Raw genomic sequence first — 27,317 nt, forward strand, 5'->3', positions numbered from 1 at the left:
ACTAAATATTGTACCATCAAAAAAGTTGATGGATTTGTTGGAGGAAAGTAGTGAAGTGGCAGAAGATAAACATCCTATGGTGCAGGGGCGGATCCAGAGTCTAATCTCGGGAGGGGCACTGCCAAAAAATACTTTTTTTTGGGGGCAATTTATCGGGGAAACAGCTGGTGTTGGCACTTCAATCATCACGGCACCATGGTTATTATGGTGTCAGGATGATTGAAGCGCATTATTTCTATTCTTACATTGTAATATAAAATTAAATAGTTCAACTCACCATAATGCAGAATCAGTGGGAGACCTGGGTGTGTCACTTTCCACGTCGCCTGCCACCAAATGCGGATTGTCACTTCCAACGTCACCTGTCACCAGATGCGGATTGTCACTTGCCGCATCACCTGCCACAAGTTGTGAATTGTCACTTGCCACGTCTCCTGCCACACGTTGTGGATTGTCACTTGCCACGTCACCTGCAACACATTGTGGATTGTCACTTGCCACGTCACCTGCCACACGTTGTGGATTGTCACTTGCCACATCTCCTGCCACACGTTGTGGATTGTCACTTGCCATGTCTCCTGCCACACGCTGTGGATTGTCACTTGCCATGTCACCTGCCACACGTTGCGGATTGTCACTTGCCACGTCGCCTGCCACCAGATGCGGATTGTCACCTGCCGTGTCACACTTTCCTGCTAAGGTGGTCTCTTGCTATGTCCCAGCGTCAGGCAGCAGAGAGATGATGTAATCTCTCTGCTGCACACAGCTGCCTTCACAGTGAGGGCGGAACTGCAGGGATGCAGGGCGGGCGCAGGGTGGTGAGAGATGTCATCTCTCTGCTCCCGTGCCCGCCGGCTCCCTGATTGGCCAGCAGACCACTCACAGTTACATGGAGCTGCCCAGCTACCCCCCCTCACCTGCCCACTCACTGACTCACTCACTGACCGAGCCGCCCGCACTGTGGAGCCGCCCGCACTGTCAGCCACGATGGAGCCGCCCGCACTGTCAGCCGCGGCGGAGGCTGAGACTCGAGTCTGAACTCCGCTCCGACGTGACAGTGACTCACTCACTGTGACTGACGTCACTCGTTGCTAACGCCTGGGCCGCCTGGTGTCTAGCAACGAGTGCAGGGAAGAGGCTCCACCCACCTCCTCCTGGTATGTATCCAGCTTCAGTGTGAGTGACCGCTGCTGCCCGTACTACACACATAGACGCGAGTCTCTCTCTCGGCGCTGCTGATCGGCACATGTGAGAGAGAGACTCGGGCCGGCAGCGGCAGGAGACAATTTCTGACGGTGCTATTATTTCGGGGGGGGCAATTGCCCTGTTGCCCCCCTCCTGGATCCGCCCCTGCTATGGTGTCCAGTTTATTGGACTGTGATAAATGAGTGAAGATACATTAGAACATGTTTCAGGATTTTATTGTTGTCTGTGTTTCTATAGGGTAGATTTCCTTTCTGTGAAAGTGTCAGGTATCAGAAAGAGCAGAATGAAAAAAAACCTGTATCAGGACATGAACACCATGTCAAATCTCACTAAAAAATCACCTCAACATGGACACAAACCGCATGTAAAACAGAAATTCAAACTCTTCCCCATGCTTTTAGAAATAAGAACACAACTGTTTTAACATAACTTGAGCTTTCATTCTCAATTTTGAATAATGTATACCTTTAAAGTATATCAGATTCCTTTATTAAATTGTGCTACTTACCCAGCCTCTTTATTTGAACTCATTTTGGAATCATTCCCTATATCTTTCTGAAACTGATAAAATTGCATCTCCAGTACAAATACTCTTTGAGCTAGCTGGTCTAAACTTCTTGAAGCATTCATTCCAGTGGCATCTGACCAACAGCCTTCATGTTCATCTGCAAGACGATATAATGTGGAACCATGGGATGAATAATAACTTTGATTTTGAAGAACCTGGATTAGGTTTTGTGACTTCTCCAGTTGTGCCCTCAAAGTCTTCACAAGCTGTTTCAGAACAATGGCATCTTCTGATTTATTCAAGTCAGTGTTTCTGTTAGTTTGTTGAAAGTGAATTTTCCCCAAAGGCGAGCTAGTAGTCTCACTGGACCAGTTATTGTCCTCTGTAAACAAGTCATCATCCTCATCAAAGTCTAAGGAAAGAAATGTTATTTCAAATTTAGGACAGAGATGTTCTAGGACTATTATACATGATGTACTGTATGTCTACCTTTAAACTTAACTGCGGTCAATATTTTTATATATTGTTGAATTTTACTGGTCACATGCAAAACAAGCTTTTTATACTTATAAAATATAATTTTAAAATCCAATTTTTGGCGTTGATTAAAGGCCACAGGACAGGATATAATTGAGTTATATTGTCGCCTACAGGAAGACACTGGCAAAAAAAAAAGCTGTGGGCCATGCAGAAATAACCCCTCCCACTCCCCCCATGTGTCATTTTTTAAAATAAAAGCAATACTTTAAAATGTGTTATTTGCTTTTTCATTAAAGGACAAGTAGGGCCAAGTCTCGTTTGGTCCTACTTCTCCTGTGGGTCACAGTAGTGCACTTAGTTCTGCACTCCCGTGGCCTGTATCCAACTGACAGCTATCAGCTGATATCACTTAGCCGCTCCAGACTCTGGAGGTATCCCAACTTTAATGTGGGATTTGCCCAGATTCCTGGCTGACAGCTGGCTCAGCCTCTCAGCATGCCGCCGAGAGCCTGAGCCAACCACTCCCACCCTCTCCACAGCCCGGCGCTCTAGTGAGCACTGGAGGGGCAGAACAGGGAGCTGGAGACAGTCACTGGCTCTCTTCACACTAAAGACTGAGAACTGAGCAATTAATGGTCTTTGATCACTCAGTTCTTGGTCTTGGTGGTGGCAGAGGACAGATGCAGCATTGGATTGATGCTGCATTCACCTAGGTGAGTATGCATGTTTATTCTTTTTTTATTATTTAAAGAATGTAGCGCTAAAACAAAATGTGACAAAAAAAACATATGTGAAAACTAATAAAGTTCAATAATAAATGGATGTTAACCCAGTGTAATATAAATGTGAAAAAATATATAAATATAATAAAGTCCAGCAATGGAATAAGTGAAAAATCCAATGGAAGTGAAGGAGTCTTCCGACATATAATTTGTCTACTGATAAATCCTGAAGTGAAGGAGGTGTAAACACTCTTACCGGAACAGATGGTTGCTTGCTGCATTTGCCACCAAAAGACGAATGGGATTGAAGCAGCTGAGAAAGCTCAGCCCTGTGCACTGCTCTAGGAGCCTGGAGGAACCAGTCTATCTTTCCCAAGGAAGCAGTGGCTGCTGGGTACACCCATACAGCATGAATAACATCCAGGCAGTACTTGAGCATAAAGATGGAAGAACAATGTCCTTGTTGAGGTGAAAAGCTTAAACCACATAAGGAAGGGAAAAGGATCTTGTTCTCAGCACCACTTTGTCACTATGTGAGGTCAGAAAAGGTTCATTACAAGACAAAGCAGCCAACCAAATTTAAATCTCATCAGCTGTACAGGAGGAGTTACATGTAAGACATTTGTGCAATAGTTTTAAACAAGGAATGGGAAGCTAACAGTCTTTGGAATATGATCACAAGAGCCGAGAATTGTTCTTTGATGATACTTTAACCGGTTCCTGACCGGCGCACGCCGATGTACATCGGCAGAATGGCATGGCTGGTCAAATGGGCGTACCTGTACGTCCATTTGAATTCCCCGGCGTGCCATTGCGTGCGGCGGGCCGGGAGCTCAGAGAGTTGGGTCGCGGGTCCTGCGGACTCGATCGCCGTGGGGATACCCGCGATCGCCTAACGGAGAGGACGAACGGGGAGATGCTGATGTAAACAGCATCTCCCCGTTCTGCCTAGTGACAAGTGTCACTGATCACAGCTCCCTGTCATCGGGAGCTGTGATCAGAGTAATGACACTGCTAGCCCATCCCCCTACAGTTAGTATTCACTCCCCTAGGACACACTTAACCCCTCCCTGCCCCCTAGTGGTTAAACCCTTCACTGCCAGTGTCATTTACACATTAATCAGTGCATTTTTAATCGCACTGATCGCTGTATAAATGACAATGGTCCCAAAAATGTGTCAAAAATGTCCGACATGTCTGCCATAACGTCGCAGTCACAATAAAAATCGCTGATCGCCGCCATTACTAATAAAAAAAAAATTATTAATAAAAATGCCATAAAACAATCCCCTATTTAGTAAACGCTATAACTTTTGCGCAAACCAATCAATAAACGCTTATTGCGATTTTTTTTACCAAAAATATGTAGAAGAATACGATCGGCCTAAACTGAGGAAAAAAATGTTTTTTATATATTTTTGGGGGATATTTATTATAGCAAAATGTAAAAAATAATGCGTTTTCAAAATTGTCGCTCTTATTTTGTTTATAGCGCAAAAAATAAATCGCAGAGGCGATCAAATACCACCAAAAGAAAGCTCTATTTGTGGGAAAAAAAGGACGTCAATTTTGTTTGGGAGCCACGTCGCACAACCCGCAATTGTCAGTTAAAGTGACGCAGTGCCAAATCGCAAAAAACGCTCTGGTCAGGAAGGGAGTAAAATCTTTCGGGGCTGAAGCGGTTAAGTGGATAATAATAATAAATAAATAATAAATAATATAATTCTGACTTTCTAACAAGGTACCGGCATCTAATATTTATATTATACACTCAGGAGAGGGGAAAATAACTCATGACCAGAGAATGTGAACATATTAGATGCCGGTACCTTGTTAGAAAGTCAGAATTATATTATTTTCTGATATGTCTCACCAGAGTACAAATTCCCCTGAAGAAGGCCGCGATTGGTCGAAACGAGTCGGGGTACTCATATGGATAACAACTCACCCTTTGTAATACAATGTATCTTATCATTGACCATTTCTTATGGTATATGTCATTACTGTCTGTAACCAGAGTGTATATAATTTTTACAATTTCTATATTGAAGTACATTTTATGTTATTACCAACCAGAGACTACAAACTTGATGATTTTAGAATTCGATCTGATTCTATATTTATTGTACAATAAAAAACAAGAATTGATTATATAACATTTTTATTACTTTGACTTACACACTTTGTCGCTTAACCCCCCCCCCGGGTGCGCGACTCCTGGACTCTGTTTGCATGCTCGGAAGCAAGGATGAGCCAGAAGCGGTCGGTCTTGTAAACCAGCGCACGTAATGGAGAATTGACATTCGTGATATGGCAATTTATGAAATCTCGAAAATGCAGCGCACAATTCTCTTCTTCTTTAATGGGATCATAATGAAGCTGCTTTGCTGGCAATACTGATGGAGTTATTGCAAACAAATTTTCAAAGGCTTTTTTTTTCTAGTGATATCAAGAATATTATTATGCTTTTTTTTATTTGGGCAAGTTACCACAACACCATTATCCCGTAGTTTTTAAGATCAAAGATTTATGCTGGTGTCCCTTGTCAATTTTACATTGTATTTTTTTAAATTTTAACTGCCTACTCCCAAACTGTCATTGAAGTAAAGCATAAGTATTATTCTACACAATTTTTTTATTGTGCATTAAAAAACAACTCAAATAAAATTAGACTATCTGCCAATAGAACTTAACCAAATCAAATCATTATTATTCAACCAAAAATAAAATAAAAGCCTCATGCATGTGTCCTGCTTATTAATATAGGGGCTCAACAATGCCAATAACAATTGGCATTGTAATAAATAATATTCCGCAACATGTCTGGTTGAAAAACGGCCGTTCAGAAACAAGCTGAAAAGCACGAAATGAAAAGCGTGAAATGAAAAGTGCGAAATGAAAAACGCGAATCAACACTCAAACTTCTACTAACACAAAATTAGCAGAAGCAGCCCAAAGGGTAGCGTTAAAGAGCTGAAAAAACGCGTAGTACGTCAGTACGTTCGTGTTTGTTGGCCGACAATTCCTTGCCGTTTGTATGCAAGACAAAATCCAGGCACACGCCTTCAGAGAAAAGCCTGAGGTTTTGTCTGTGGAAAATCTGATCATGTGTATGGAGGCTTAAGGGTTTCTTGCTAAGGGCTGAACAAAAAGGAGTACCAGTAGTGTTTTTGCTTGGCACCACCATTAATTTCTTACCTGGCCATAAGCATCAGCAGTGACAACAAGGATAAAAGTGTTTGGTCCTTTCCATAAAACAGAGCAGAAATTAAATACATTTAAATATTTGCTATTATGAGTGTAGTGAGTGAACGCTGGCTAAAAAATGGTATCCTCAATGAGAGTGTGGAAGTCCTCCATAATCCACAAAGTGTGCAGGTCTGCACTGTCCAGGGACAGGCAAATGCTCTTGTTATTTACAACTCATCTAGCTGTGCTGAGGTCCTTCTGTGGCATGACACTTACAGCAGAACAGGACAGCACCACTGCCTTTGTCGTTAGTCCTGCTCAATATTTTAGGTATTTTTTTGATGTATAATAAACTTTTTTTTCCATGAGTATAGAAGTGCGTGTATAGCGTGCAGTTTTTGATGCATACATCTTTTATGCTAGAGGAGCGTGGGGTGCTGTTTTAACAAAGTTGGCTGGTCTCCCGTTGCCTGCTCTTCCACTTTGCCCCCCCCCCTGCTGTGCTGCAGTGGCGACAATACACACAGGGAAGAGAACTGTCAATGTAGCTGCTCATCCCCTCCCTCTTGGATAATGCAATTGTGCTTAGGATCATAGGACATGTAGTGTGTGGAGGCGCACTGCACTGTAAAGTGGATGGGGCTGTAAACTACAAGAGACAGCACACCCTGCAGCTGGGGGAGGGGAGAGCTGAGTTTTCCCAGGCTTTAAGCGTGGATCTTGCAGTGTGGGGGGGACTGGAGGAGTACAAACCTGTTTGTGGTCTGTGTCAGTGCCTACACCAGGGGGAGAAAGAGCCACTGAGAACCAGAGGGCTAAGAGATGAGCCTGTGAGGACCTAATCCTGAGGACTGAGTTATCAGGGACTGGGTTCCTGATGACAGAATGACCAGTGTTCAGGAAGTGGTTTTCTGTTTGCCAGGACTGGAGAACAGATTCAGATGTGCTTACTTCACTACTGTTATCAGTTCAGTACAACAGGAGACTGCCTTTTGCCTAGCAGCCCCAAAACAAATCAATGCATGCAGTCTTAAAGAGACAGTATTAGGTGCATCACCATACAGATTGGGCCCCATCATTATCCAGCTGAAGCTTATAAGTCAGGCACCAAGTACTGCACAATTGCTTCTAAGGGGTACCCCTTTTTCAGGAAAATTTACACATATCTTTACTAATAGTCAGGGAGATATACACAGAGTGCACTCTGGGACACTTTTTTTGAACATTTGTTGCAGAGGGGTACTGTAAACCTTTTTTTCCCATACATGCTGTATTTTTATTAAGTGCTGCAGATATTAGGTTAGTTTTCTTAGTAACACAGTGATCTCACTTCACCATCATAACCTAGTATCAAGCAGACTCCTTTACTTGTCAAAGCAGGTCTTAAAGAACAAAGGGCAAAGAACAGAGAAGCGGTCATACCAAGTGACGCCTCCAGAGTGTGTGCTACAAAAGATACTGCAAAAAATATGAAAAAGCCACCTACAGTAAATACCACCCCCCTACAAAAAAAAATATTATATATATATATATATATATATATATATATATATATATATATATACACACACACACACAGCGGGGATGGAAAGTATTCAGACCCCTTAAATTTTTCACTCTTTGTTATAAAATAATGTTTGCTAAAATCATTTAAGTTCATTTTTTTCCTCTTTAATGTATATATTGACACAGAATTGTTGACATTTTTTCAGATTTATTAAAAAAGAAAAACTGAAATATCACATGGTCCTAAGTATTCAGACCCTTTGCTGTGACACTCATATTTAACTCAGGTGCTGTCCATTTCTTCTGATCATCCTTGAGATGGTTCTACACCTTAATTTGAGTCCAGCTGTGTTTGATTATACTGATTGGACTTGATTAGGAAAGCCACACACCTGTCTATATAAGACCTTACAGCTCACAGTGCATGTGTCATGAAAAGGTTCACCCGTTGGTGGCACTATCGGTCTCTTGGATCGCAGTACCAGTGTCCACCAGCGGGTGTCTTCCAACACCTAGGACCTGTAATAAGAGGACTCACCTGCTGGTGGCACTGTTGCATCCTTGGGATGTAGTACCGGTGTCCACCAGCGGGTGTATTCCGGCAGTGTGGAGCAGACAACACCCTCTGTGCTCAGGTGTAACGTGAGGTCAATTACTGCAGTCTTATAAATACCCGGCAAGCCCTCACATGCTTGCCTTGGTATCTTTCTCTCTGTGCCCTGACCTCGCTGCTTGTATCCTGACCTTGAGGCTGTTTCTGATCTGATCCGATCCCTTTCCCGAACCCATCCTGGACCTGTCCCTCCTGTGCCCTGATTTCCTTGTATCCCTGCCCAGCCTCCCTGTCCGGTTGGTTTCCCATCCTTACCCATCTGCTGACCTCCCTGTGTATGACCTCGGCCTGGTATGTTTACGATTCCGGTATCTCCAGTTATTTGTATATATTATTTGTAGTTTGTGGGTCTGTGGTTGGTTTTGCACTGTTTATATTTGACTTATTTGTCACCTATTTAATAAACACCCTTATTTTTCACTTACATGTGTTTCTGGTTTCCTCTGTGCAGTCCACACAATCTGGTCTACTAAATTCCGTGACAGTATACCAAGGCCATCCCTGACCAGACGTGGCTGCATCGAGGGACCATCCGGGTTGTTAGTTCTGCTAATATGGATTTCAATTAAATCATTTATTATTCCCTGCTGACAGAAGATGATGGTGAATATTGTCGACAGATTTTAAAAGGGTGGACTAGTGACCAGGTGATGGAAACTATCTGATCAGCTCATTCCCTAGTGGATCAGGGGTATATGTCATTTGAAGATGTTCAGCCCCTGATCCAGTTATGTGCAAAACCAGCCCTGTCATGCATTCCCGAAGGAATCGATGATTTTTCTCCCCCCTTCAATTATGGCCAAGTTGAATCCCTGGTATGGTTATTAGAAGATGATCCAGCCTTTTTTATGGAACATTGGGTTATGGGGGGGAGTGGTGGTTGCGCTGTGATGGGGAGAGGACAAGAAGGGGGGGGGGGGGGGACTATACTAAACTAGAGTGTATGTAACACACATGCCAAATAGCCCAAAAAAAGGGGGTCTATAACACACAAAATAACAATAGCCCACTGACTAGTGCCTGTGATAAGTGATTAAAATAACCAATAAATGTATAGCATGAGAGAAATAAGATGGCATCCAAATAAATAATACATATAATGAAGGTGCAAACAAGCCAATGAGATAATAGCAAATGGTGAACAATGGGTGAATACAATGTTAAGTGCATAGGTAGGTAGAGTGATATAAATAAATCCCATTAATAAACATGATAAAAAAATTTAAAACATGTGAAACAATAAAAATATATAAAAATATATAGAAAACAATCCCGCCACCAATGTGACACTTCTGAGTAAAGTCCAGAACCACAACAATAGATGTGTCAGGGGTAGAGGGGTGATCTGCGATGGGGGCACCTCAGTGTGCACAGGCCCCTTACCTTACAGCTGTAAGGTATACAGCATAAGTATTAGGCGCCCAAAAGGTGATGGAATCCAGGAAGTTGCAGCAAATGGTAAAGCTCACAAATGTTGTGGTATCATATGCGAAGAAAAAAGATGAACAGCATACAGTGTGATACTGTTTGGGAAATAAAAGCAGGCAGGCTGAGGGAGGGGGGAAGGGGGGGTTGCACTCACTTGTGACAGATGAGCGCAAGCCTCAAACCACGAGTGCCGAACTCGTATAATCCAAAACGCTGGCCAGAGGACCCTCTACCATCTCACTCCTCCTGTGGCTCACCGCCCGTCATACATCATAAAGGTAGTGTGGTATCAAGACAAGAAAACCGCATATAGCGTAATCCCGTATAAAACACTTTTATTAACATAAATACAATCGCTAAAGACTTACACAAGGTGATAGCTGGGGGGTATAAAATTCTGCGAGCGCCGTGCTGGTAACATCAGCTGTTGTGTAGGCAACGTCCCGTGCTCCTGACGCGTATCGTCACGTCACGTGACTTCTTCAGAGGATCCTTCAGAGGATTCAGAGGACACTCTAGTTTAGTATAGTCCCCCCCCCCCTTCTTGTCCTCTCCCCATCACAGCGCAACCACCACTCCCCCCCATAACCCAGTTTTGTTTTGTCTGTTTGGAGCAGTACTATAGGTGTTGCAGCAGTGTCCCTCTGTTAGTTTAGGAGTCCGCCAGCAGCGCAGGAGTTTCTCTTTTGTTTTATGGAACATTATTCCGCTTGTTCACAGCAGGTGTTGTCTGATTGCATCCATTCAGTGCAATCCCTGGTTAGTCAGGCCGGGTGTGAATCAGCATTTGTTCAACCTGTGCTACAGACATGGTCAGATCTCCTACACTTAGCTAAGCCTCAACATTCCAGCCCGGACATTAATCACCTGCCTTCCCAAAAATCTATCTCCCCGTCACCTATGGCAACCTCAGCTACAGCCCAGTTTACTCAGCTCCCTACCAAATACTACTACCCAGTCTCCAAGTGTAGCACCTATCCTGCCTTTAATCCACCTGCCTCTTCTCCTCCACCTGTAACAACCCCACAGAACCCTCCTCCAGCCACTGTTCCTTGGTCTTCCTTTTGCCCAGCTACATACTTTTCTTACGACCCTGTACCTATGTACAAAGCTGCAGTGGCTAAACCAAAAAAGAAACAAAAGTTCTTCCCGACCCACACCATCCTGCCAGTAACCCAACCTGCCTTCACACCAACCAACCTGTTCCAGCCTGCGTTCATGCCAGTTGAACTTGATGACCCACCTAAACTTGCCAATCCAGTGCCTGCTATCCAGTCTGATGTGCCTGCCTTCCAGGCTGAGGTACCTACGTACCTTCCAGTCTGATGTGCCCGCTTTCCAGTCTGATGTCTTGTTGCCTGCCTTACAGCCCAAAGTCTCGGTGCCTGCCTTCCAGCCTGATGTGCCTGCCTTCCAGCCTGATGTGTCCACTTTCCAGTCTGATGTGCCTGCTTTCCAGTCTGATGTGCCCGCTTTCCAGTCTGATGTGCCCGCTTTCCAGTCTGATGTCTTGATACCTGCCTTTCAGCCCAAAGTCTTGGTGCCTGCCTTCAAGCCTGATGTGCCTGCCTTCCAGCCTGATGTGCCTACCTTCCAGTCAGATGTGTCCGCTTTCCAGTCTGATGTCTTGATACCTGCCTTTCAGCCCAAAGTTTTGGTGCCTGCCTTCCAGCCTGATGTGCCTGCCTTCCAGTCAGATATGCCCGCTTTCCAGTCTGATGTCTTGATGCCTGCCTTCCAGCCCAAAGTCTCGGTGCCTGCCTTTCAGCCTGATGTTCCCGCTTTCCAGTCTGATGTGCCCACCTTCCAGCCGGATGTCTCGATGCTTGCCTTTCAGCCGGATGTCTCGATGCTTGCCTTCCAGCCGGATGTCTTGGTGCTTGCCTTCCAGCCCGAAGTCTCGGTGCTCGCTTTCCAGTCTGATGTGCCTGCTATCCAGTCTGATGTGCCTGCCTCCCAGTCTGATGTCCTGATGCCTGCCCTCCAGCCCAAAGTCTCAGTGCCCGCCTTCCAGTCTGATGTGCCCGCCTTCCATCCTGATGTCTCGATGCCTGCCTTCCAGCCTGATGCCTTGGTGCCCGCTTTCCAGCCTGATGTGCCCGATTTCCAGCCTGATGTGCCCGCCTTCCAGCCTGATGTCTTGATGCCTGCCTTCCAGCCGGATGTCTCGATGCCTGCCTTCCAGCCGGATGTCTCCACTTTCCATTCTGATGTGCCCGCTTTCCAGTCTGTGCCCGCTTTCCAGTCTGATGTGCCCACTTTCCAGTCTGATGTCCTGATGTCTGCCTTCCAACCTGAAGTGTCGGTGCTTGCTTTCCCGTCTGATGTGCCCGCTTTCCCGTCTGATGTGCCCGCTTTCCAGTCTGATGTGCCCGCTTTCCAGCCTGATGTCTCGGTGCTTGCCTTTCAGCCTGATGTCTTGGTGCCTGCCTTCCAGCTTGATGTCTCCACCCCCGTCTGATGTGCCCGCTTCTCAGTCTGATGTCTTAGTACCTGCCTTCCAGCCTGATGTCTCGTTGCCTGCTTTCCAGCCGGATGTCTTGATATTGGTTTGTCAGCCTGAAGTTTCGGTGCCCGTGTGTCAGCCTGAATTTTCCATGCCCGTTACCCAGTCTGCTGAACCGGAGTCCGCTAAGCCAGTGCCCGTTATTCGGCTTGCCGGACCAGTGCCCGGTGTCCAGCTCGCTGAACCGGGGCCCGTTACCCAGTTTGTTGAGCCGGAGCCTGTGATCCAGCCTGCCCTTACGGTGCTCGCTGTTTGGCCTGATGACCCGGAGCTTGCTGCCCAGCTCGACGACCTGGAGCTTGCTGCCCAGCTCGATGACCCAGAGCTTGCTGCCCAGCTCGATGACCCAGAGCTTGCTGCCCAGCTCGATGACCCAGAGCTTGCTGCCCAGCTCGACGACCCGGAGCTTGCTGCCCAGCTTGACGACCCGGAGCCCGCTGTCTGATCTGATGTCTATGGAATGGGGAAAGCTGCACTAAAGTCCAAAACAGTTGACATCAAGACAAATGAGTGTTCTTTGAAGAAAGGAAGGGTCATAATAACACCACAGTGTGCATCCACAAATAAAGTGCCCGACCACCGTAGCTGTAGATGGCAAGCCTCAAAGGGCAGGTGGCTATAGCCAAGACTAGGCCTTTAAGCTTGCTGATGACCACAATAGGAACCGTGTTCAGATGGTGAAGATCGCTCCCCAGGACTCACGTCCGGCATCCACATAATTAGCACATTGCCCAGAAGAGAAAAGAACTGGCCATAGTGTAATAAATTCCAAGCGTTTTAAGAAAAATTAAGTAATGCAAGAGGAGTATTGATATTAATCAGTAAATCTCTTCCATGTATAATGGAACAGGTCTATACTGATCCCCAAGGCAAATATGTAATAATAGTATTTACGGTGTGGGGTACTTGATATATAGTAGTAGGGGTGTAAATTCCCCCTCCTTTTTCTTCGTCCACCCTATACTCAATCTTGGAGAAAGTAATTTCGTATTATCCGGCAAAACTGTTGTTGATGGGTGATTTCAATGCCATTATGGCCCCTGACCTGGACAGACCTGTTCCCCCAAAACAATTTTCTACAGATTTACTTACCTGGGCTCAAGTAATGCGCGTAACTGAGGTCTGGAGGTGGAAACATCCTGAGACTAGAGCCTACTCTTGTTTTTCTGCCACATATAAAACCTCTTCTCGTATTGACCTCGCCTTTGCTAATCCGACTATGCTGTCTGATGTATTAGATGTATCATATCTACCCAGCGGACTCTCAGATCACTCGCCATTACTTCTTAAAATTCATGCCCCATCCTATAGAACTGCAGCCCTATGGCGTTTGGGGACCCACTGGCTTTCTCATGTAGACCTGACGACCAATATCTCACGACGATTGGCGGAATATTGGGAGTTTAATGAGGGATCCTCCTCTGTTGCAATGATATGGGACGCCTTCAAGGCCTTTTCCAGGGGACAATATATCTCCTCTATTGCTGGGATTCGCAGGGAACAGGCAGCCATTGCAACAGCGCTACAGCAAGCTGTGCAACGTCAGTCTGATATTTATACTACTGACCCTACTAACATCCATTTTGACCTCCTGAATGCTGCAAAACGTAAGCTACATCTCCATCTCACTGAGATCACCAGATTAGATCTACATCGGAATAAACAAATGTTCTTTGAACAGGGGGACCGTAATGGTCGTCTTCTAGCGATGTTGGCACAGCCGGATTATCCTCCAACAGTGATTCCCAATGTGGTGCCTGCCTCAGGTACATGAGTTTCTTTATTACCAGATATATTAGAGGTCTTTCGCCAATATTATAGTTCTCTTTATACCTCTGTTTTGCCTTCTGACTTTCAGCCCAAGGATTTGGCATCCTGGCTAGACCCATTGGCATTAGGCTGGCTTTCAGATAAAGAAAGAGAATCTCTGGTGGGGCCAATAACCCCGGAGGAGGTACTGAGAGCAATCGAATCATTTCCGCGGGGGAAGTCTCCGGGTCCGGATGGCCTCCCCATAGAGTTTTATAAGACCCATGGGAAAATATTAGCTCCCAAGCTAGCACAACTTTATTCTCAATGCCTGACAGATGGAGCCCTTCCAACTTCTATGAGCCATGCCCATGTTATACTAATTCATAAAGATCTAAAAGATCCCTCATTGTGTGCCTCCTATAGGCCAATTGCCCTACTTAATACAGATTTTAAAATTTTGACTAAATTACTTACCATCAGACTACAGCCACTATTACCATCTGTTGTAGATATTGATCAAACTGGCTTCATGGCCAACAGGTCAACCAATGTAAATTTGAGACGTTTGTTTACTAATATACATGCAAAGCATTTGAATGAAGGTACTAGGGTGGTGGCCTCCTTAGATACTGAAAAGGCCTTTGATACTATCGAATGGCCTTTTCTTTGGGAGGTCCTTAGAAGGATGGCGTTCCCCCTGATCTTTATTAAATGGATACAGATAAATTATCAAAACCCCACCTCAGCTATCAAGTTGGGAGGTAGCTTATCACAGTCTTTTTCTCTGTCAAGGGGTACTCGACAGGGCTGCCCCCTCTCTCCAGCCCTTTTCGCCATAGCGATGGAACCGCTGGCGGAGGCTCTCCGTACTTCCCTTCATGTTAAGGGATTGCGTGTTGGCTGGCTGGAAGAAAGGGTCGCCTTGTATGCGGACGACCTACTCCTCTTTCTTAATGACGCAGGACCATCACTTAGGGAGGCCCTACAGGTCCTCAATTCTTTCTCCGCAGTCACAGGCCTTAAAGTAAACTCGGAAAAGTCACTTCTATTTCCTATAGACTTTGCGGCTCGTGCTACTGCTGATATGGATACCCCCCTAAGATGGGTAAAGAATTTTAAATATCTAGGGGTGGTGGTTTCCCTAAATTTAACACCTGTGATCCAGGAGACTCAACAACGGCTGAAGGCATGGGAGTCATTACCCCTTTCATTGTTAGGACGCATAAATTTAATAAAAATTAATGTATTACCTAAATTCACATATTTATTTCAACACTCTCCCCAGTGGATCCCTAAATCTTTCTTTGCAAGGCTACATCGTATTTTCTCAGCACTCATATGGAGATCAAAGCCCCCTAGGTATAGCTGGGCAACATTGGTACGCCCGACCTCCCAAAGGTGGCCTGGCATGTCCAGATTTCCATAAATATTACTTGGCTTCTCAGCTAGTAACTACGGCCTGGTGGCTTAACCCAGATACCTCAAATTCCGCTACTCAGGTAGAAGCAGCAGTGCTGGGATCCCTAGAGGCGCTGACATTTTTGATCTTTCGGGGCCCTCGTGCTCCATATTCATTGACACCATCTAGGCTTACCACGCTACGTGTATGGGGAGAGGGCCTCAAAATTGAACGATATCCCCTACAGGCAATATCACCTAATGCTCCCCTCTGGTTAAATCCCACTCTGGAGCATTTCTATTCACTACCCGACCCCTATGCTTGGACTAATTTTAAGATAAAAAACAGTGACACAGATCATTTTGGATAAATCTTTGATTTCTTTTTCCCAATTAATCTCTGATTTCAATATCCCTCAGTCGTATTCTTTTCGTTTCCTTCAACTCTCCCATGCCTTCAGCTGTCAATTCTCTGGCTCTCCTCTACAACTAGTCCAATCTGCCTTAGAGAAGCTTCTTAGGTTGGATTGCACAAAGAATGCCGCATCTAAATTGTATCTTCACTTAACAACTGCCTCTCTCCCTGATTTAGAGAAATTAAGATCAAAATGGTCTAAGAATATCCCTGAACTTAATGAGGAGGATTGGGATAATATATGGGACTCTCCCTTCAACTCTCTCGTCTCCTTGAGAGACAGACTTATTCAGTTTAAGATAGTCCACAGGGCATATTACACCCCCCATATATTAAATAAAATTAATCCAGACTCTGCTCCTGGTTGTTGGCGATGTGGGGAGATTCCTGGAGACTTTACCCATATATTCTGGACTTGTCCAGCTATCGTAAGGTATTGGGAAGAAATACTAGCTTTTATATTCAAAATCACATATCCCACTGCAACGATCAATGCCAATATGTATTCTAGGTCTGACAGAGCAATTTATTCCTACGACAGCAGGGCGCACTTTGGTGGGGCTGCTTTTGTTCTATGCTCGTAAAGCCATAGCTCTCAGCTGGAAGAAAACCACCCCCCCATCGCTGACTTTGTGGAAACAACTCATTAATAATAGCTTACCATTATACAAAGAAACATATATAAATAGGGGTTGTCTCCTCAAATATGAAAAGGTTTGGTTCAAATGGCTCATGGACCCCTCTACAGCCTCAATAGCCTCCTAGAGGAATATGACTCTTTGCAATCTCTCCATTAGTTATTGGACTCTAGGTGTACATATGTAACACGGGATGACACCTTTCTCTAAAATTAAACTGGCATAGGAACCAGGTATGACCAATGTATGTATGTATGTATGTATGGTTTTTTTTTGTTTTTTTTTGTGTGTTTTGTTTTCTATGTATATAGTTTCTTTAATTGCTGCAAGTATTCATTTTTGTTTGTTGTCTGTTTTTTTGAAAATTAATAAAAACGTATATTTAAAAAAAAATAAAAAGTAATGCACTTACAGATAGGAGGCGATAATATCGCATGTAAAAGAGCCGGCCGGCATACATAAAAATGGAGCCCGTCCTTCTACTCCGCTCGCATGGTGACGTCACTATGTGCCTTCCTCCAGACGCGTTTCGTCATCAGCAGACGTCAATGGGGAACGATCCCCATTGATGTCTGCGGATGATGAAACGCGTCTGAAGGAAGGCACGTAGTGATGTCACCATGCTAGCGGAGTAGGAGGACGGGCCCCGTTTTTATGTATGCCGGCTCTTTTACATGCGATATTATCGCCTCCTATCTGTAAGTGCATTACTTAATTTTTATTAAAACGCTTGGAATGTATTACCCTATGGCCAGTTCTTTTCTCTTCTGGGCAATGTGCTAATTATGTGGATGCCGGACGTGAGTCCTGGGGAGCGATCTTCACCATCTGAACACGGTTCCTATTGTGGTCATCAGCAAGCTTAAAGGCCTAGGCTGGGCTATAGCCACCTGCCCTTTGAAGCTTGCCATCCGGTAAGCCTAATCTACAGCTACGGTGGTCGGGCACTTTATTTGTGGATGCACACAGTGGTGTTATTATGACCCTTCTTATCTTCAAAGAACACTCACTTGTCTTGATGTCAACTGTTTTGGACTTTATTTTTAGCGCAGCTTTCCCCATTTTATAGACTTTTTGTGTTATCGCACTGTATGCTGCAGCTGCTGTTTGCTATTTGTCAGTGCAGTTTTTTGCATTTTCTGCTCTGATGTGTCCGCTGTCTGCTCTGATGTGCCCGCTGTCCGGTTTGATGTATCCGCTGCCCAGTCTAAGGTGCCTGATGCCCAGCCTGAAGTACCCAATGCCCAGTCTGACATACCCTCATCTGTTGTTCGGTTTGAGGCCATAAACTTTGGACAATTTCATCTAGTTGGAGCGTCCAGAGGCCGCTCCTTTGAGGGGGGTAGTGTCATGAAAAGGTTCACCTGTTGGTGGCGCTATCGGTCTCTTGGATCGCAGTACCAGTGTCCACCAGCGGGTGTCTTCCAACACCTAGGACCTGTAATAAGAGGACTCACCTGCTGGTGGCACTGTTGCATCCTTGGGCCGTAGTACCAGTGTCCACCAGCGGGTGTATTCCGGCAGTGTGGAGCAGACAACACCCTCTGCGCTCAGGTGTAACGTGAGGTCAATTACTGGAGTCTTATAAATACCCGGCAAGCCCTCACATGCTTGCCTTGGTATCTTTCTCCCTGTGCCCTGACCTCGCTGCTTGTATCCTGACCTTGAGCCTGTTTCTGATCTGATCCCTTTCCCGAACCCATCCTGGACCTGTCCCTCCTGTGCCCTGATTTCCTTGTATCCCTGCCCTGCAGCCTATCCATCCATCCTCTCCCTGTCCGGTTGGTTTCCCATCTTTACCCATCTGCTGACCTTCCTGTGGTTTTAGAAAATCAACCATCACTGCAGCCCTCCACCAGTAGGGGCTTTATGGCAGAGTGGCCCGACGGCAGCCTCTCCTCAGTGCAAGACACATGAAAGCCCACATGGAGTTTGCTAAAAAACACCTGAAGGACTCCAAGATGGTGAGAAATAAGATTCTCTGGTCTGATGAGACCAAGATAGAACTTTTTGGCCTTAATTCTAAGCGGTATGTGTGGAGATAACCAGGCACTGCTCATCACCTGTCGAATACAGTCCCAACAGTGAAGCATGGTGGTAGCAGCATCATGCTGTGGGGGGTGTTTTTCAGCTGCAGGGACAGGACAACTGGTTGCAATTGAGGGAAAGATGAATGCGGCCAAGTACAGGGATATCCTGGACGAAAACCTTCTCCAGAGTGCTCAGAACCTCAGACTGGGCCGAAGGTTTACCTTCCAACAAGACAATGACCCTAAGCACACAGCTAAAATAATGAAGGAGTGGCTTCACAACAACTCCGTGACTGTTCTTGAATGGCCCAGCCAGACCCCTGACTTAAACCCAATTGAGCATCTCTGGAGAGACCTAAAAATTGCTGTCCACCAATGTTTACCATCCAACCTGACAGAACTGGAGAGGATCTGCAAGGAGGAATGGCAGAGGATCCCCAAATCCAGGTGTGAAAAACTTGTTGCATCTTTCCCAAAAAGACTCATGGCTGTATTAGATCAAAAGGGTGCTTCTACTAAATACTGAGCAAAGGGTCTGAATACTTAGGACCATGTGATATTTCAGTTTTTCTTTTTTAATAAATCTTCAAAAATGTCAACAATTCTGTGTTTTTCTGTCAATATGTGGTGCTGTGTGTACATTAATGAGGAAAAAAATGAACTTAACCACTTGCCGACCGCCTAACGCACATATACGGCGGCAGAATGGCACGGGCAGGCAGAATCACGTACCCGTACGTGATCTGCCTCCCGCGGGCGGGGGGTCCGATCGGACCCCCCCCCGGTGCCAGCGGCGGTCGGCATTTGACTGGGAGCGTCGGGAGGCGAGGGGGAGACCATCCGATCGTGGCCCCCCCCCTCGCGATCGCTCCCAGCCAATCGGAATCCTCCCCTGCCTGTGTGTAGTTTCACACAGGCAGAGGATGTGATGTCATCTCTCCTCGGCTTGGCAGTCCCAGCGCCGAGGAGAGAAGACATGTAAGTGCACAACACACACACACACAGTAGAACATGCCAGGCATACTTTACACCCCCGATCCCCCCCCGATCGCCCCCCGATCCCCCCCCAATCACCCCCCCCCCCGTCACAAACTGACACCAGCAGTATTATTTTTTTTTTTCTGATTACTGCATGGTGTCAGTTTGTGACAGTTACAGTGTTAGGGCAGTGAGTATTACCCCCCTTTAGGTCTAGGATACCCCCCTAACCCCCCCTAATAAAGTTTTAACCCCTTGATCACCCCCTGTCACCAGTGTCACTAAGCGATCATTTTTCTGATCGCTGTATTAGTGTCGCTGGTGACGCTAGTTAGGGAGGTAAATATTTAGGTTCGCCATCAGCGTTTTATAGCGACAGGGACCCCCATAATAAATAATAAATGTTTTAACCCCTTGATTGCCCCCTAGTTAACCCTTTCACCACTGATCACCGTATAACCGTTACGGGTGACGCTGGTTAGTTCATTTATTTTTTATAGTGTCAGGGCACCCGCCGTTTATTACCGAATAAAGGTTTAGCCCCCTGATCGCCCGGCGGTGATATGCGTCGCCCCAGGCAGCGTCAGATTAGCGCCAGTACCGCTAACACCCACGCACGCAGCATACGCCTCCCTTAGTGGTATAGCATCAGAACGGATCAATATCTGATCCGATCAGATCTATACTAGTGTCCCCAGCAGTTTAGGGTTCCCAAAAACGCAGTGTTAGCGGGATCAGCCCAGATACCCGCTAGCACCTGCGTTTTTCCCCTCCGCCCGGCCCAGCCCAAGTGCAGTATCGATCGATCACTGTCACTTACAAAACACTAAACGCATAACTGCAGCGTTCACAGAGTCAGGCCTGATCCCTGCGATCGCTAACAGTTTTTTTGGTAGCGTTTTGGTGAACTGGCAAGCACCAGCCCCAGGCAGCGTCAGGTTAGCGCCAGTACCGCTAACACCCACGCACGCACCGTACACCTCCCTTAGTGGTATAGTATCTGATCGGATCAATATCTGATCTGATCAGATCTATACTAGCGTCCCCAGCAGTTTAGGGTTCCCACAAACGCAGTGTTAGCGGGATCAGCCCAGATACCTGCTAGCACCTGCGTTTTGCCCCTCCGCCCGGCCCAGCCCAGCCCACCCAAGTGCAGTATCGATCGATCACTGTCACTTACAAAACACTAAACGCATAACTGCAGCGTTCGCAGAGTCAGGCCTGATCCCTGCGATCGCTAACAGTTTTTTTTGTAGCGTTTTGGTGAACTGGCAAGCACCAGCGGCCTAGTACACCCCGGTCGTAGTCAAACCAGCACTGCAGTAACACTTGGTGACGTGGCGAGTCCCATAAGTGCAGTTCAAGCTGGTGAGGTGGCAAGCACAAGTAGTGTCCCGCTGCCACCAAAAAGACAAACACAGGCCCGTCGTGCCCATAGTGCCCTTCCTGCTGCATTCTAATTGGGAACCCACCGCTTCTGCAGCGCCCGTACTTCCCCCATTCACATCCCCAACCAAATGCAGTCGGCTGCATGAGAGGCATTTTCTTTATGTCCTCCCGAGTACCCCTACCCAGCGAACCCCCCCAAAAAAGATGTTGTGTCTGTAGCAAGCGCGGATATAGGCGTGACATCCGCTATTATTGTCCCTCCTGTCCTGACAATCCTGGTCTTTGCATTGGTGAATGTTTTGAACGCTACCATTCATTAGTTGAGTATTAGTGTAGGGTACAGCATTGCACAGACTAGGCACACTTTCACAGGGTCTCCCAAGATGCCATCGCATTTTGAGAGACCCGAACCTGGAACCGGTTACAGTTATAAAAGTTAGTTACAAAAAAAAGTGTAAAAAAAAAAAAAAACACATACAAAAATATAAAATAAAAAAAAAATAGTTGTCGTTTTATTGTTCTCTCTCTCTCTATTCTCTCTCTCTTGTTCTGCTCTTTTTTACTGTATTCTATTCTGCAATGTTTTATTGTTATTATGTTTGTTTTTCAGGTATGCAATTTTTTATACCTTACCGTTTACTGTGCTTTATTGTTAACCATTTTTTTGTCTTCAGGTACGCCATTCACGACTTTGAATGGTTATACCAGAATGATGCCTGCAGGTTTAGGTATCATCTTGGTATCATTCTTTTCAGCCAGCGATCGGCTTTCATTTAAAAATCCTAGCAGCTAATTAGCCTCTAGACTGCTTTTACAAGCAGTGGGAGGGAATGCCCCCCCCCCCCAACGTCTTCCGTGTTTTTCTCTGGCTCTCCTGTCTCAACAGGGAACCTGAGAATGCAGCCGGTGATTCAGCCAGCTGACCATAGAGCTGATCAGAGACCAGAGTGGCTCCAAACATCTCTATGGCCTAAGAAACCGGAAGCTACGAGCATTTTATGACTTAGATTTCGCCGGATGTAAACAGCGCCATTGGGAAATTGGGAAAGCATTTTATCACACCGATCTTGGTGTGGTCAGATGCTTTGAGGGCAGAGGAGAAATCTAGGGTCTAATAGACCCCAATTTTTGCAAAAAAGAGTACCTGTCACTACCTATTGCTATGATAGGGGATATTTACATTCCCTGAGATAACAATAAAAATGATTTAAAAAAAAAAAAAAATGAAAGGAACAGTTTAAAAATAAGATAAAAAAATAATAATAATAAAGAAAAAAAAAAAAAAAAAAAAAAAAAAAAAAAGCACCCCTGTCCCCCCTGCTCTCGCGCTAAGGCGAACGCAAGCGTCGGTCTGGCGTCAAATGTAAACAGCAATTGCACCATGCATGTGAGGTATCACCGCGAACGTCAGATCGAGGGCAGTAATTTTAGCAGTAGACCTCCTCTGTAAATCTAAAGTGGTAACCTGTAAAGGCTTTTAAAGGCTTTTAAAAATGTATTTAGTTTGTCGCCACTGCACGTTTGTGCGCAATTTTAAAGCATGTCATGTTTGGTATCCATGTACTCGGCCTAAGATCATCTTTTTTATTTCATCAAACATTTGGGCAATATAGTGTGTTTTAGTGCATTAAAATTTTAAAAAGTGTGTTTTTTCCCAAAAAAATGCGTTTGAAAAATCGCTGCGCAAATACTGTGTGAAAAAAAAAATGAAACACCCACCATTTTAATCTGTAGGGCATTTGCTTTAAAAAAATATATAATGTTTGGGGGTTCAAAGTAATTTTCTTGCAAAAAAAAATTATTTTTTTATGTAATCAAAAAGTGTCAGAGAGGGCTTTGTCTTCAAGTGGTTAGAAGAGTGGGTGATGTGTGACATAAGCTTCTAAATGTTGTGCATAAAATGCCAGGACAGTTCAAACCCCCCCCAAATGACCCCATTTTGGAAAGTAGACACCCCAAGCTATTTGCTGAGAGGCATGTCGAGTCCATGGAATATTTTATATTGTGACACAAGTTGCGGGAAAGAGACAATTTTTTATTTTTTTTATTTTTTTTTGCGCAAAGTTGTCACTAAATGATATATTGCTCAAACATGCCATGGGAATATGTGAAATTACACCCCAAAATACATTCTGTTGCTTCTCCTGAGTACGGGGATACCACATGTGTGAGACTTTTTGGGAGCCTAGCCGCGCACGGGACCCCGAAAACCAAGCACCGCCTTCAGGCTTTCTAAGGCCGTAAATTTTTGATTTCACTCTTCACTGCCTATCACAGTTTCGGAGGCCATGGAATGCCCAGGTGGCAAAACCCCCCCCCCCCCAAATGACCCCATTTTGGAAAGTAGACACCCCAAGCTATTTGATGAGAGGTATAGTGAGTATGTTGCAGACCTCACTTTTTGTCACAAAGTTTTGAAAATTGAAAAAAAAAAAAAAATTTTTTTTTTCTCGTCTTTCTTTATTTTCAAAAACAAATGAGAGCTGCAAAATACTCACCATGCCTCTCAGCAAATAGCTTGGGGTGTCTACTTTCCAAAATGGGGTCATTTGGGGGGGGTTTGTGCCACCTGGGCATTCCATGGCCTCCGAAACTGTGATAGGTAGTGAAGAGTAAAATCAAAAATGTACGCCCTTAGTAATCCTGAAGGCAGTGATTGGTTTTTGGGGCCCCGTACGCGGCTAGGCTCTCAAAAAGTCCCACACATGTGGTATCCCCGTACTCAGGAGAAGCAGCTAAATGTATTTTGGGGTGCAATTCCACATATGCCCATGGCCTGTGTGAGCAATATATCATTTAGTGACAACTTTGTGCAAAAAAAAAAAAAATTGTCACTTTCCCGCAACTTGTGTCAAAATATAAAACATTCCATGGACTCAACATGCCTCAAAGCAAATAGCTTGGGGTGTCTACTTTCCAAAATGGGGTCATTTGGGGGGGTTTTATGCCATCTGGGCATTTTATGGCCTTCAAAACTGTGATAGGTAGTGAGGAGTAAAATCAAAAATGTACGCCCTTAGAAATCCTGAAGGCAGTGATTGGTTTTCGGGGCCCCGTACGCGGCTAGGCTCCCAAAAAGTCCCACACATGTGGTATCCCCATACTCAGGAGAAGCAGCTAAATGTATTTTGGGGTGCAATTCCACATATGCCCATGGCCTGTGTGAGCAATATATCATTTAGTGACAACTTTTTGTAATTTTTTTTTTTTTTTTTGTCATTATTCAATCACTTGGGACAAAAAAAATTAATATTCAATGGGCTCAACATGCCTCTCAGCAAATTCCTTGGGGTGTCTACTTTCCAAAATGGGGTCATTTGTGGGGGTTTTGTACTGCCCTGCCATTTTAGCACCTCAAGAAACGACATAGGCAGTCATAAATTAAAGGCTGTGTAAATTCCAGAAAATGTACCCTAGTTTGTAGGCGCTATAACTTTTGCGCAAACCAATAAATATACACTTATTGACATTTTTTCTACCAAAGACATGTGGCCGAATACATTTTGGCCTAAATGTATGACTAAAATTGAGTATATTGGATTTTTTTTAGAACAAAAAGTAGAAAATATCATTTTTTTTCAAAATTTTCGGTCTTTTTCCGTGTATAGCGCAAAAAATAAAAACGGCAGAGGTGATCAAATACCATCAAAAGAAAGCTCTATTTGTGGGAAGAAAAGGACGCAAATTTCGTTTGGGTACAGCATTGCATGACCGCGCAATTAGCAGTTAAAGCGACGCAGTGCCGAATTGTAAAAAGTGCTCTGGTCAGGAAGGGGGTAAAACCTTCCGGGGCTGAAGTGGTTAAAGGATTTTAGCAAATGGCTGCAATATAACAGAGTGAAAAATGTAAGGGGGTCTGAATACTTTCCGTCCATATATATATATACTTTTTTAAAGTCCTGTTTGACTTGAATATATATATATATATATTTACAGGTATGAAAAGGGATGCTAGCATGGTGGTAAGTGGCAAGTGTGCCCTATTACTGGTAAGCAAACAAGATATTTGGGGGGCACACCCTAAAAGATGCATTAAAGATGGTGCAGCCATAAGACCATACAACAGAACAAAATATTACAGCGCACACATGCAAAAAAGACATTTATTTTGTTCTATTACTGATAAGCGGCGCACATGTTGCGGGCCAATCCAGAGACCATTAATCAAGATGGTAGACAACAGTGTTAGTGTGTGCATGGAATAGCATGTGATAATGAAGTTTCTTGTGAACGAAGGTGTAAAACCCGCAGATAGCTACAGAAGACTTCAAGCACAGTACAGTGATGAGACGCTCAGCCGCAGTGAGACATTTGAATGGTGTAAACGTTTCAAAGATGGCTGTACATCCGTCAATAACGATCCTGGCTGTGGTCATTCCCAGCCCATAGCAGTCATTCCTGTGAACATTTAGCGTGTGGAAAGCCTGACCCTGGATAGAGGTAAGTAGCATATGACATAATTTAGATAGGCATTAGTCAAAATTGGCTAGTAGTACCCTGTTTCCCCGAAAATAAGACCTAGTGTGATTGTTGATGATGGCTGCAATATAAGCCCTACCCCCCAAATAAACCCTAGTTAAAGTCCTTGTAGGTCTTATTTTCATGGTAGGGCTTATTTTCAGGGAAACAAGGTAGGGCTTATTTGGGGGGTAGGACTTATATTGCAGCCATCACCGACAATCACGCTAGGTCTTATTTTCGGGGAAACAGGGTAAATGTGCGAACCACAGTTCCCAGATCCTGTGCAACGTGGACATAATGCCCTGCAGCTTAGCTGTTAGCTTCTCATTAAGTGATGTCCATTGTAGCCTGGATTTGACCTCTGTTACCTGTAGATTTCTTAAGAACTTGCCTTTATGCTATTGTCTGTTTTGTGGCTGTCAGAACATGGATCATGAGTGTAATTGGTAATTGAAGATATTAAGGGTTTTCGATTTAAAAGCACTTTAAATAGATTCACAGGGAACAATTGTTGAAAAAGTATGCACAAAATGCTGTATACTTGCAATAATCTTTGGACAACCTGGCAGATCTACCAGGTATGTAGAAATGTGCCTATTTCTGAACAAACATGAAAGCAAGTGGAGGGGTTGCCAGGTGCCACATGTTCTAGTTGGCCGGATACCATGTACCACTAAAGAACAATTTATAATTCATTTTCACCCCTAAAGCATTGGGCGAGTACGATTTAGTGGTATCCCAAATTTTGGCCCATTTGTCAAGTTCCAACTGTTTTCTTAAGTCCTTTTCGAAAGTACATATTTAAAGTGGAACTTTAATTAAAAAAAAAAAAAAAAGTAAACAGACTTTTTAATATAGGAGAGACATGCTATGTCTCTTCTGCATTAACATTTCTTACCTCTTGCAGCTCATCGTACAATTTCAGCATCTGTAGAGTAGAACTCAAATTCTGCACGTGCAGGCGAGTAACATCATCTCAGCCTGGCCAACCAGGACAGCTGAAGATCAGAACCCAGAAGACACCCAGGAATAAGATGTCAGCGCCCGCAGGGAGCTCCTGTACACTGCATCACTGTAGTGGAGGTGTGTACAGTTCTGTGTTAAAGTGGTTGTAAACCCTTGCATATACCCAGTGAAGAGACTGGACTCAATTGATACACAGAGATGAAACAAATCCTTCTATTTAAGTTGTACCTGTCGATCTCAGCCCTCGCTTCTCTGCATCTGTTCATAGTGCTGAATTATAAAGCTTGTCTGAAAGTTCAGGAAAAAAAAAAAAAAAAGGGGTGGAAAGCTGAAGTTACGCTCTGCAGAGCTCAGTGAGGAGAGCTCTGAGAGCTGACCCCCCTCCATGCAACATAGCTGAGGCTGTCAATCAGCTGGAGATCCCTAGGCTGTCATAATTTTTCTCTTGTGTCAGGAAAACTTGTTAGAAGTGGTTCATGCTGATAGCAGAGGAACAAAGCAGCAGACGATGTTGAGACTTAGTGCTCCTAATTGAGACAAGTAAACACGATGGAGGGATATGCTTTGTTCATATTTCATGTCTGAGGTTTTCAACCACTTTAACAGCCTTTAGTTGAATGTTTTTTTCATCTTAATTATATGTGATGTATCAGAATACAATAGTCTAAGTTGGTGAAGTAAAATTAGAAAATATATACATAAAACAATTTTTCTGAAATAAAAAAACTGATAATTGGCAGGTGCGTATGTATTCACCCCCTTTGTTATGAAGACCATAAAAACCTTCAGAAGTCACATAATAAGTGAAATGATGTCCACCTTTGTGCGATCTAAGTGTCACATGATCTGTCATTACATATACACACACCTTTTTGAAAGGCCCCAGAGGCTGCAACACCTAAGCAATAGGCATCACTAAAAAAACACTGCCAAGAAGACCAAGGAACTCTCCAAACAAGTAAGGGACAATGTTGTTGAGAAGTACAAGTCAGGATTAGGTTGTGAAAAAATATCAAAATATTTGATGATCCCTACGAGCTCCATCAAATCTATCATAACCAAATGGAAAGAACATGGCACAACAGCAAACCTGCCAAGAGACGGCCGCACACCAAAACTCACGGACCGGGCA

General features: G+C 44.6%; 1 protein-coding gene across 5 annotated transcripts in view; it reads right to left on the bottom strand.

Annotated features, from left to right (window-relative positions):
• LOC141103311 (myomegalin-like) overlaps positions 1-27,317 on the bottom strand; it is a 716,510-nt gene that overhangs the window by 163,531 nt on the left and 525,662 nt on the right. For all 5 annotated transcript variants that reach the window (XM_073592764.1, XM_073592765.1, XM_073592767.1 and 2 more), the window contains one exon: positions 1,715-2,126. In XM_073592764.1, coding sequence (XP_073448865.1) covers positions 1,715-2,126 — 412 coding nt within the window. The remainder of the gene's footprint in view (positions 1-1,714; positions 2,127-27,317) is intronic.

Source organism: Aquarana catesbeiana, linkage group LG07 (assembly GCF_042186555.1).
Source record: "Aquarana catesbeiana isolate 2022-GZ linkage group LG07, ASM4218655v1, whole genome shotgun sequence".
Lineage (NCBI taxonomy): Eukaryota > Metazoa > Chordata > Amphibia > Anura > Ranidae > Aquarana > Aquarana catesbeiana.